General features: G+C 34.6%; 1 protein-coding gene across 1 annotated transcript in view; it reads left to right on the top strand.

Moving 5' to 3' along the window:
* The window catches only part of ARID2 (AT-rich interaction domain 2), a 197559-nt gene that overhangs the window by 115380 nt on the left and 69049 nt on the right, over positions 1–13130 (top strand). The window contains exons 5-10 of the mRNA XM_081084769.1: positions 3816–4034; positions 5938–6005; positions 11129–11195; positions 11288–11538; positions 11869–11965; positions 12275–12484. Of these exons, the coding sequence (XP_080940895.1) occupies positions 3816–4034; positions 5938–6005; positions 11129–11195; positions 11288–11538; positions 11869–11965; positions 12275–12484 (912 nt within the window). The remainder of the gene's footprint in view (positions 1–3815; positions 4035–5937; positions 6006–11128; positions 11196–11287; positions 11539–11868; positions 11966–12274; positions 12485–13130) is intronic.

The following is a 13130-nucleotide window of genomic DNA, read 5'->3' as shown; positions in this document are numbered from 1 at the left end:
CAGCCTGGCCTGCACCCTCTTTCATCCGGAATCCCTCTCGCAATCCGGAACCACTGGCTCCTAACCACTCGCCTGCCTGCCTGCCTCATCACCTCTAACTGCCTCTGCTTGCCAGCCTGATCGCCTCCTAACTGGTCCCCTGCCAGCCTGATCACCCCCTAACTGCTCCCATGTCCACCTGGTCACCCCCTACCTGCCCCTGTCAGTATGGTCGCCCCTTAACTGTCCCCCTGCTAGCCTGGTCACCCCCTAACTGCCCTGTAGGCCTGGTCACCCCCTAACTGCCCCCCTGCCAACCTGGTCACCCCCTAACTGTCCCCCTCCTGGCCTGGTCACCCCCTAACTGCCCCCTGCTGGCCTACTCACCCCGTAACTGCCCCCCTGCTGGCCTGGTCACCCCCTAACTGCCCCTGTTGGCCTGGTCACCCCCTAACTGCCCTGTAGGCCTGGTCACCCCCTAACTGCCCCCCTGCCAACCTGGTCACCCCCTAACTGTCCCCCTCCTGGCCTGGTCACCCCCTAACTGCCCCCTGCTGGCCTAGTCACCCCGTAACTGCCCCCCCTGCTGGCCTGGTCACCCCCTAACTGCCCCTGTTGGCCTGGTTGCCCCCTAACTGCCCCCCTGCCGGCCTGGTCACCCCCTAACTGCCCCTATCAGCCTGGTTGCCCCCTAACTGCCCCCCTGTCAGCCTGGTTCCTCCCTAACTGCCCCCCTGTCAGCCTGGTTGCCCCCTAACTGCCCCGCTGCTGGCTTGGTTGCCCCCTAACTGCTCCCCTGACAGCCTGATCACCCCTAACCACCTCTGCCCCAGCCCCCACCACTGTGGCTTTGTCTGTAAGGACGTCTGGAAGATGTCCGGTCTAATTAGCATATTACCCTTTTATTAGTATAGATTATCAAAATGAACAGCATGTTATTGTTCAACCTTAAATATGGTAAAGAATCTATTTATAGCTAGTTATAACTATATTGTGGGACTTCTTCACTATTATATTATTGGAGAAATTCTTAGAATATTTTAGAATTGAAGAGGTGTCTCCTCAAATGTCTATATTGGAAAATAAATTTCTTTACCTACATGATTTTCTTCAGTGACATGTTGTGGCAATGCATCCCTACTTTGTATTCTAGTTTTTTCTTAATCCATGTTTCTGAAATGTTTTATCTAGAATCACTTTAACTTGTCTTTTTGCCTCTTCCCATTTAACTAGTTATATCTTACTAGAGAACTGGTGCACGGATTCATGCACTGGTGGGGTCTCTCAGCCTGGCCTGCGCCCTCGCAATCCGGGACCCCTTGGGGGATGTCAGACTGCGGGGATCTAGCTGAAACCGTCAGTCCGACCATCCCCCGAGGGATGTAGTAGTGGTGAAGTGGCAGGTGGCCGGGGAGAAGCCCAAGCCTGGGGTGGGTCCCACGCTGCTCCCACTCATCCCGGCCCTACTGCACCTGCTGCCATCGCTGCTCGGATTAGCTCAGTGATCGGCGCTCCCACTGCATTGAGTGTCTGCCCCCTGGTAGTCGAGCGCATCATAATGATAGGTCTAGTGGTTGAATGGTTGACCTGTTGCTTAGGCTTTTCTATATATAGACTAGGGGCCCAATGCACAAAAATCATGCAAGGTCCTTGTCCCTGGCCCCTGCCTGCAACCACCATGGCCGGAGGCCTCTGCCGCCTCTGCCTCAACTCCTGCCTGCTGCAGCTTTGTCCAGAAGTATGTCTGCTCTAATTAGCATATTATGCTTTTATTTTTATAGATATGAAAAATATACTTGAGTTAGATGTCTTAGGACATAGCTTTCAAGGACTAAACTGCCCCAATTAAGAGTCAGTATTTCTAGAAATATAACATCATCTTATATGCATATATTATGATTAAACATTCTGTAACCCCATCTTCCCTATCTTCAAAATCCTGAAATTGTTTGAAATTAATTCCCTTGCGGAAAATTTTACCTTGGGTTAGGAAAAAAATGTTTAGGACATACGAAGTGTAAAGGTGAAAATGTATAAATCAGACTTCATAAAAGTAAAACTTGTACTCTGAAGATACTGTTAAGAAAATGAAAAGATAAGCCATTATCTGGGAAAAATATTTACAAAACAAATAAGTGACTCATCAGAATATTTAAAACTGACAATATCAAGTGCTGACAAGGATGCAGAGCAACAGGAACTCTCCACATTGGTGGTAGAAAGGCAAGATGTTAGAGCCAACATACACTTTTGTATGACTCAGCATCCTAAGAGAAATAAATTTGAAAAAGTCTGCATAAGGTCCTGTATGTGAATGTTTATAGCAATCCTATATAATAAAAGCATAGTATGCAAATTGTCCCCTCAACCGGAGTTCTTCTGAGGCCAGCTGGGGGAAGGTGACAGGGGAAGGGAGGGAGTACCCAGCCAGGAGCTGGCAGCCACTAGGGACCCTACCCGTGCATGAATTTTATGCACTGGGCCTCTAATTGTATTCCTAAGTGCCAAAAGCGGACAGAGTACAAATGCTCCTCATCTGGGGAATGGATCAACAGATTTTGTTAACCCATACTATAACAGTAAAAAGGAACAAACTACTGACATACAAATCAACATGGCAGTTAACCTCAAAAGCATCTTGCTAAATAAAATAAATCAGGCCTAGCCAGTTTGGCTCAGTGGATAGAGCGTCGGCCTGCGGACCAAAGGTCTGGGTTTGATTCCGGTCAAGTGCACATACCTCGGTTGCAGGCTTCTTCGGGCCCTGGCATGTGCAGGAGACAACCAGTCGATGTGTTTTTCTCACATTGATATTTATATTTCTCTCTGTCGTTCCCTCTCTCCCACTCTCTCTAAAAATTAATGGAAAAATATCCTTGGGTGAGGATTAAAACAAAAATAAATCAGACACACTTACTGTATGATTCCATTTATTTGGCATTCTGAAATAAAGTTACAGGAACAGAAAGGAGATAGTGATTGTGAGTAGAAAGCATAAGGGATTTGACTACAAAGGAGCATTTAAAGAAACTTTTTGGGTGATTGAATTACTATATCTTCGTTGTGGTTGTGGTTAAAAGACTGTATTTATCAAAATTCATAACTATAGAACTAAAAGTTATGAATTTTACTTTGTTAATTATATCATAATAAATCTAACTTTAAAGGGAATAATTCTGCCCTGGCCTGTGTTTCTCAATGGTTAAGAAGTTGGCCCACACACTGAAGGTTTGCGGGTTCGATTCTGGTCAAGGACACATACCTGGGTTGCAGGTTCAATCCCTGACCCCCATTTAGAGGTAACCAATCGATGATCTCTCTCATTTGGATGTGTCTCTCCTCTTCCCTCCCTCCCATTCTCTCCAAAAAAAAAAAAATCAATGGAAAAAATATCCTCAGGTGACGATTTACAAAAAAGAAATAATTCTACAATTTGGTAAAGAAGATAGGCAGTGTGTCTAAAATCATGATATTGTTAAAAATTTTAAAGGAACCAGTCCACTAGATTTATAGTATACTTATATAAAAATCAGAATAAGTCCTTTGAAATGCAAGTTTATAAAAAGTATAGACCAATTAAAATAACGACCCAATAATAATTTGATAGTTATATCCAAGAGGGCACATACATTTTTCTATTTTAATACTTTCTGAAGAATATAATTTTAATTTAGGAAGTTTACAAAATTGAACTCTTAAAAAAAGTTGAATTCTTTAATTCACTTAGTTTATATTCAAAACACACACAACAAACTATCTTTTATTCAGCGGATATTAACAACAATGGTTTCTATTCCTTGATAAACATAAGGTGTTTTTGTTTTTATCTTTGTTAGATTATCTTCGTCAAAGTTATGGGCTATCTATGGACTTCAATTCGCCAAATGATTATAACAAATTGGTGCTTTCACTGTTATCTGGACTCCCAAATGAAGTGGATTTTGCTATTAATGTATGCACTCTTCTGTCAAATGAAAGCAAACATGTCATGCAACTTGAAAAAGACCCTAAAATCATCACTTTATTACTTGCTAATGCTGGGGTGTTTGACGACAGTAAGTTTTAAGCTGAACACATTGAATGATCATTCTATAAAGGTGTTATAGGTTTTGTTTTTAAGTTATTTAAGGAGAAAAGTACTTTCTATTAGTCAATATAATAACATTTTTTATTTGTTTTATTTAAATGTATTTAAAATAATAAATGTTTGCATTTTTAACTAAACAGTTTAGATCAGTGCATTTTAAAATTTGCTGCCTAAATAATCAACATAGGATTTATCAAATATTTCATATCATTTATACTTGTAATGTTTACAGAGGTATAGGTTTTCATAAATCAAGTTTTTTATTTTCTGTGAAATTAATCTCTTACTAAATCTAGGTTTTCTTCAGACCAAATAGTTCAGTTCTCTACTTGTAGTGTAATAGCTTAATAGAGATTGAGATAATATCTTTTGAAATCTTTTCTTGCTCAAAGTTTTTCTTTTTAAAATATCCATGTTAGCTGAATATTATTGATACAAATATTTATTTGCTCCTCAACCCTCCTACCCCAACACCATTGTAACTTCTTTTTCCAGAAGTATATGCTATTAAAAGGTAAAGTATTCACTTACGATGAAATGATTTTATCATATAGGAAATATATATATATATATATATATATATGTATATGTATATGTATATGTATATGTATATGTATATGTATATATATACATGGCACAATTGACACAGCCTGAGAATTTCTTGTAATACTTTATAGATTCACGATTTTTTAAATCTATAAATAGCAACATGTTTGCAAATTGGTTTCTTTTTCTGTGATTTGATTTGTGTCAAGTAGTATACTTTCAAACATAAATTTATAGGGATCATCTAAGTAGGATTCCTTAAAATTTGACATGTACTTATTTTATATGAAGGCAATTTCAAAATTAGCTTAAACAATAGTGGGAATTAGTTTCTTACTTAACGATTCTTATTCTTGGTTACATGGGGAAGGGACAGCGATCAGTACTTCTCAGTTTATATCGTAATTTTTAAGATCTAAATTTGGTGATTTCCATCTCAATTTTATGTTCTTTGATTCCTAATATTTTCTTTATTTTTAAATTTTATTTTTCAATTACTTTGCATTCAGTATTATTTTTAATTAGTTATTTTGGTATTTTAAAGATTTAACCTTCAGCGTTTAATATTGAATGAAGTTTAAAATTGTTCCACATTTTTAGAAACGTTAAAATGATGTTTTTAGAAAGAATATTCTCAAACCAGAATAATCTTTTTTGAAGTCTTATCATTTAATCACTGAATAAGGATTAAACATTATGTTTGATAGAAGTAATGTTAACAGTTTTGGTTCACTGAAGTATGATATTTTTTAGACCCAGTTTATCTTCCATTCTTTAAGCATTTTTATTTACCTAAAAGAATAAATTATTCAGTGTAGCAATCTAAAACATTAATAATTTAGAAAATGCAATTTAAGAAAGTCAGAAGTTTAGCATTCCAGAGTACAGAGACTTTTTGAAGTCCCCATACTTAAAACACTGTTTTAACATTATGAAAATGATTTATTTGAATTTGAGAATTGTGGGTATATTTGATTTGGTTAGGCTTTTGAAGGTTTTGATTTATTTTTTAGGAATGGAATTTTAATTGAGCGATAAATATATTGCCACTTCCTTTGAAAATGTGGAATGTTGGTACACTTTGTGTTTGAAGACATATAATAAAAGTAACAAAAAATTAATTTTCCATCTAATATTTGTTTTCATAATTTGAAATACTATTTCAAAAGAGATTACTATGACTTTCTGTCATTTACTATGAAACAGTTTTTAGTGAACAAGAAGATATCTTAAAATGTGTTTTTACCATTTTTCTACACCTACCTATTATTAAGGAATTAAGTGATAAAAATAATTCCATGCTATTGAATATACTATTCTTTTAGCTTTAGGATCCTTTTCTACTGTATTTGGAGAAGAATGGAAGGAGAAGACTGATAGAGATTTTGTTAAGGTAATTTTGAATACATTTTTTAAAATATTGAATCATTGTATTCATGTACCCAAGGGCCAATATCATGTATATATCATTTATTTACATGATACTACCTATACATTAATCTTTATCGCAATACATAGAGATATCTACTTAAAAGTTGTGATTAAGTTGCATAAAGTGCTTTTAGAATAGCTAATAAATGGAAATAAAGTTCTTATTCTAGTAAACATTGATTTCTGAAAATGATAAATCTTTAATAAAACAATAAATCTGAGGAAACCCGGATTCTGAGCAGCAGTGTAATTTCCTAATGGCTGTTTTTCAGTTTGTTTAATGACTCTTTAGCTGTGTCTAATATTCCACTTGACTCATCTGTTAAATTTTATTTTAGTGATTGTTTTAATTTCTAGAAATTCATTTTGTAATTTTCCAAAGTAGCCCTTTAATGTTTTTAATAATTTTAATTTATATATATTCAAAGTATATTAAAAAGATAAAATTTATTAATATATAAATTGCATATTATAAGTAAACAATATATATTATATATAAATTGTAAATTACACACACACACAAACATGTATATCTGATAATTCTGATAGCTAAGCCTCTTGCAACTCTTTCTACTCTACTTTTGTGTTTTATAATGTTGGTTTATAAATTTCAGCAGACCTGTTTATGTGGGATTTCTCTTTTTACAGATTAAATGGAGAGTTTATTTCTCCACTTCTGTATTGCACTTGCCAAAAAACTGAAAAGAAATGCTGATCAGAATGACTTTATAATAGTTTCTTTAGTGGAGCTTTTCAAATAACTCTGATAGTAAAACAAAACCCATGCGGGTTCTAGAGCAGGCTAGTAGTGAAATATTTAGGGGATTGTTTTTTAACTCAAAGCTCAAGTAGAGACAATCTTTTTTATCTCCCTTCTTTTGAGGTTACTAGACTTTCACATTTCTCACATGATACGAAGTTGCATTTCAAAATCTCCACTTCACAAGCCGACACAAAGACCTCTCCTCACCCTACCCATTAAAATCTAAGCCTCTTGGTTGTAGTTAAGCAGATAATTTTCTTTAACTCAGAATATTAGTAATTAAGTATAAGATGTCCAAAATGTTTATTTACATATTTACATATGCAATCACAAAGGAGAGTGGGGCTGTCATTATAATCACTAATCACATGAAATCAGAAAGACATAAATAAGAATGATTAGATGATCATCTCTGTTGTATTTTTTTATTGATTTCTGCTGTTTATATTATTTTCGATAAACTATGTTCTTTGGGTTTAATTTGCTACACAATTTCTAACTTCTTAATCTGGTGTTTACATCATTGATTTTTGTTTTTATTTTTTCTAATACATTTAAATCCATAAAATTCCCTATAAGCACACATTTAACTTAATTCTTTCCATTTTAATATTTCATCTTTAATTCTGCTTAAAATATCTTCTAATTACCATTATGCTTTACTCTTTGGTACATGGATTAGTTGAAGGGGATTTTCTTAATTTTCAAAAACATAGGACTTTTAAAAAAATATCTTTATATTGATTCTTAGAGAGAGGGGGAAAGAAAAGGAGAGAGAGGGAGAAAAACATCAATGTGAGAGCAAAACAGCATTTAGCTGCCTCCTGCATGCCCCAACTGGGGATGGAGCCCCAAACCGGGCATGTTCTCTGACTGGAAATCGAACCACCAACCCTTCAGTGTATGGGAGAATGCCCAACTAACTGAACCACATCGGTCAGGGTCATATGAATTTTTTCTTTAGTTTTCTATTTCTTATTAATATCTAACTGAATTTCACTATAGTTATAGCTTTCTAGTCTATTGTACATACTCTAAAGTATATTTTTTTGCCTTTAAATCTACTTTTTTTTTCCTGTCTGATACCAGTATAACCATGTCTACTTTCATTTGGTAGATGTTTATATAGTTCATATTTTACTTTTAACCTTTCTTTGTGTGTGTTTTAATTGATTTTTTTAAAAAACTCTTTATTATTGAGAATATTATATATGTCTTCTTTTTCCTCCATTGACCTTTCCCTGCCCGCTTCTGCCCCCTCGCACAGGTCCTCACCTCTCTACTGTCTTTGTCCATTGGTTCTGCTTATATGCATACATAAAAGTCCTTTTGGTTGATCTCCCCCACCACCACCACCACCACTTCCCCTGGCCCACCCCTCTCTTCCCTCTGTTTGATGCTTCTATTCTCTGGTTCTATTTTTGTTCATCAGTATGGAGTTTCCTCAAAAAATTAAAAATGAAACTCCCATTTGACCCAGTAATCTTCTAGGAATATATCCCAAGAAATCAGAAACACCAATCTGAAAGAATATATGTACCCCTATGTTCATAGCAGCAACATTTACAATAGCTAGGACTTGGAAACAGCCTGAGTGCCCATCAGCAGATGAGTGGATTGAAAAACAGTGGTACATCTACATAACGGAATACTCTGCTGCTATAAAAAAGAAAGAACTCTTACTATTTGCAACAGCACGAACAGACCTGGAGAGCATTATGCTTAATGAAATAAGCCAGTTGGGGAAAGATAAATATCACATGATCTCACTCATTTGTGGAATATAATGTTTTAATTGATTTTAAAGAGAGAGGAAGGGAGAGGGAGAGAGAGATAGAAACCTCAATCGGCTGCCTCCTGCATGCCCCCTACTGGGAATAGAACCCACAACCTGGGCATGTTCCCCCACCTGAAATAGAATCTGTAACCAGTGAGCCACACCTGGTGGGCTCAACCTTATTCTTAATTTTTTAGATGACTTTTTGTAAAAAAAAATTTTTCTCCAGTGTGAAAAACTTGGTTTTTAAATTAGTGTATTTATTCCATTTACCTTAAATGTAATTTTGATGTAATTGTATTATTATATTTAAATTTACCATATTTTGCATTGGTTTCTATACATTCTGCCTGTTCAGTTTTTGGATTTTTTTTCCTTCTTACCTTTTTTTCAATTTACTTGAATGAATATTGTTTATTAATTAATTTTCCATCCTCTTAGTTTGGTATTTGTACACGTATTCTGTTCTCTCATTGATTGCGCTAGAGATTATAGTTAAATTCTTAACTAATTTAGTAAATTAGTACTTTTACTACTGTACACTTTTTAAATAATTCAGGGACAGTGGAATGACTCCATCTCCATTTACTGACTTCGATTTACATACTACTTTTTTTATGTATTACTTTGCTCTTTTTCAGGTTTCTTAAAATAGAATCTTAGACCATTGGTTCTAAACTTTTCTTGACTAATATCAGTGTATAAAGCTATAAATTCTCTATAAATTGCTTTAATTTGTCCCCAAAATTTTATGTTGACTTTTTATTTTCATTTAAATCAAGATATTGTCTTATTTCCCTTGTGATTTTTGTCTTTGATTAATAGGTTATATAGATGTATTCTGTTTAATTTCTGACTGTTCATTTTCAAAATAGCTTTCACTGTCATTATTATTACTGATTTTTAATCACATTCCATTATTGTCAGAGAACATATTCTATATGTTTTCAGTTCTTTTAAACTTATCAAGACTTGTTTTAGGGTTCAGTATATGGTCTTCTTGATGAATGTTTCCTGCGACTTGAAAAGAGTGTTTGTTCTATTGTTGGATATAGTATTTATTGATATCAATTAAATCAAGGTGGTTGATAGTATTGTTCAAGAGTTCTCTATTATTATTACTTTTCTATGTAATTATTCTATGATTTCTTGAGAGATGAGTGTTGAAATTATCAACTATAATTATGAATATTTACATCCCCTTTCAGTTGTCATTTTTGGCTTCATGTATTTTGAGCCTCTGTTATTAGTTGCATATATGTATAGGATTGTTATATTTTCTTGATGACTCAGCTTTTATTTATCCATGGTCATTTAAAATTTCATGTTTAATATTTTTTTTTTTTTGGTAAAGATTTATAAATTTATTAAGTCATCTGCAAAACAGATGGGCTGAGCCCAAAAATGGCACCAGCCTCAGGTTTGATACCTTTCTTTGAATTTCCTGTGGCCCTGTTTTTCTTGGTTATTGAACATTGTCTCTGTTCTTCATATTCCTAGTTCTTTTTTTTATTGTTGCTTAACATTTTTTAATCATGAGGGTTTTGGTTTTCTTTTGGTTGGGGGTCCTTTTGGTGGTGGACTTTCTCTCAGACTAGTGACTTTAACTGCAAAAGAACCTATTTCCCAAAGTAAAATGCAATTATTTTGAAACATACATCTGAGAAGTTTTAGAAATAAAAAGTGAATAGCCCATGTACTTCTTTGGGTACAGAAATAACAAGATAATGCAGTTAAATGGCATAGACAAATTGAAATTCATTTTGTATAGACATATCAGTCATTTTGTATAGACATATCAGTATAAAAGCATTTGTTTCTTAGCCTGGAAAAGAACATTAAACAAGAGATTTTGACTCATCTCCTCTCACATATGGATTAAAAAAAATAGTTTGTAGATACATAATACTGGAAAGCAACTTCAATATCTGGGTTACCAATTCAGGAACACATAACTTCACCACTTGCTGTTTGATTTCCTTCTAGATATTGATTTACTCAGTAACTGTGTCTCTGGAGTGTCTATAAACAGGAAGACAGTGATAATGTGCAATTTACTAGTGGGATTAATGACTTATAATTTTAATGAGCATAAACACTTTCTGTATATTTTTCATAGCTATAAAGTGATCGGAAAATATCTGGTTCCTATTGTTGACAATGTCACAGGTACTGCTAATATTACTATGGTTTGTCTAACATTTAGAGTTGAAGAAAATGCTAAGGAACTGCTAAATTTTAGTTAGAGGTTATGAACATGTCATTTTCCCCACTCATTCAAGTTCATATATGCCCTAATTTCCTTCACAGACTTTTTAAGGATCTGTGGATCCCAAGCCAAGACCCCCTGGTTCAGAATGATACTGTATTGTATAAGTTCCTTATCTATAGAAAATCAAGCTTTTATGTTAATGAATTAAATACACAGAATATAGTGATACCTATATGAACTAAAAAAAGTTTTATCATATGTGTGACTACTTTTAAAGTAATAGAATAGTTCTTTGAAATTGTCAGAATTAAGCATAACAATTTCTCATTATAGTTTTGGAAAGACATTGTTGATGATAATGAAGTCCGTGACCTTATTTCTGATAGAAACAAGTCTCATGGTAAGTCAGTAAGAAAAAAATTTAAATTACTTTGAAATATCAATAATAACAAATGAAATATTAATGAGTATAATATATATTTTCTGTTGTAGAAGGTACATCAGGAGAATGGATTTGGGAGTCTTTATTTCATCCACCTCGAAAGCTGGGCATTAATGATATTGAAGGACAGCGGGTACTTCAGATTGCAGTGATTTTGCGAAACCTTTCTTTTGAGGAGGGAAATGTTAAGCTCTTGGCAGCTAATCGTACCTGTCTTCGTTTCCTATTACTTTCTGCACATAGTCATTTTATTTCCCTAAGGCAATTAGGCCTTGACACATTAGGAAATATTGCAGCTGAGGTAAGCATGTGACAGTAACTTGAAACAGTTTTAATAGTTAGTGACAATATTTCCTTTAAATTTTCAGGATGTGGCATTATTATATTTGCCATATTTATAGAGTATTCAATGCTTACATATAGTTTGTGCCTAAAATGGTATTGTAGAAGTATCACACACTTTTGAGTAAAAGAAATATTTGAATTGATGCTCCAAATGTAGTGGTGGCTGTGCTCACAGTAATTACATTTTTTAAAGTTATGCAATATTATTCTATTCACTTTTATTAAATGTGAAATATACTACATTGGAAGAGGCCTACCTCAATAATAGTGTCCTTTCTTTTACCAGCTTTTATTGGATCCTGTTGATTTCAAAACTACTCATCTGATGTTTCATACTGTTACAAAATGCCTAATGTCAAGGGATAGATTTTTAAAGATGAGGGGTAAGTGCCCAAACTTTTTATCATCTGTTAAAAAACAAATACTAGTATAGCCCTGGTCTGGCTACTCAGTGGGTTGGGTTGCTGTCCCCTACACCAAAAGGTTTTGGGTTTGATTCCCAGCCAGGGCACATACCTGTGTTGTGGATTTGATCCTCAGTTGGGCATGTTCAAGAAGCAATAGTTGACCGATATATCTCACATCGATGTTCCCCCCTGCCTAAGATCAATTAGAATAATTTTAAAAATATGTCCTCGGATGAGGATAAAAAAAAAAACCCAAATACATTTTTTTATGTGTATGCTTTTCAGGCATGGAAATTTTGGGAAATCTTTGCAAAGCAGAAGATAATGGTGTTTTGATTTGTGAATATGTCGATCAGGACTCATACAGAGAGATCATTTGTCATCTCACTTTACCTGATGTACTGCTCGTAATCTCAACACTCGAGGTGCTATATATGCTCACAGAAATGGGAGATGTAGCTTGTACAAAAATTGCTAAAGTAGAAAAGAGCATAGGTAAGACTAAACCAAAGACACATGTAAGTTGTGTGTGTTTTTTTAATTGAGATGAAAATATGTAATGTGCTATATGAAATCACAATTGATATTTGGGGTTTACTGTTTATTTTGAGGAGTCATCCTTTCAGACACATTTGTTTGTATTATTCATTCTGCTTATTTTAGATGAGCAAGAAACTTCTATCATAATACAGTCCAGGATGTATGTGACTAGTAATCCCTATTCCTTCTCTTTATTGCTGTTACTATATTAGTATGTGAAATTTGAAATCAACAGAACTGCTATATTTGACTCCCTGGGCAATAGGTCTTTCTAGTTCAGATGGTCAGCTGTTACTATGAAGCAACTAAAGTTAAGTAAAACAAGCTTCTTTTTGTCCCTAGAAGTTGCTGATAGTGGTACTATCCTTAAAACCAGTGAACTCACCTCCATGGCAGGTTATGAGTGTTAAATATACTTACTAAATGAAGTATGTCATGTTAACATTTTACTCAGTGATTCCAATGTTTTCTTTCTTTTATATAAATTTTAAAATCAGAGTTAAAGATTTTGAATGAAATTATTTTGGAGATATTGTGTCACTTTCCATATAAGAGTTCCTGAGGCTGGCTACACATCAGAATCACTTGGGAAGCTCCTTAA

Source organism: Myotis nattereri (assembly GCF_964212035.1).
Source record: "Myotis nattereri genome assembly, chromosome: 2".
NCBI classification, from domain to species: Eukaryota; Metazoa; Chordata; class Mammalia; order Chiroptera; family Vespertilionidae; genus Myotis; species Myotis nattereri.
This window is presented reverse-complemented; position numbering and strand designations above follow the sequence as displayed.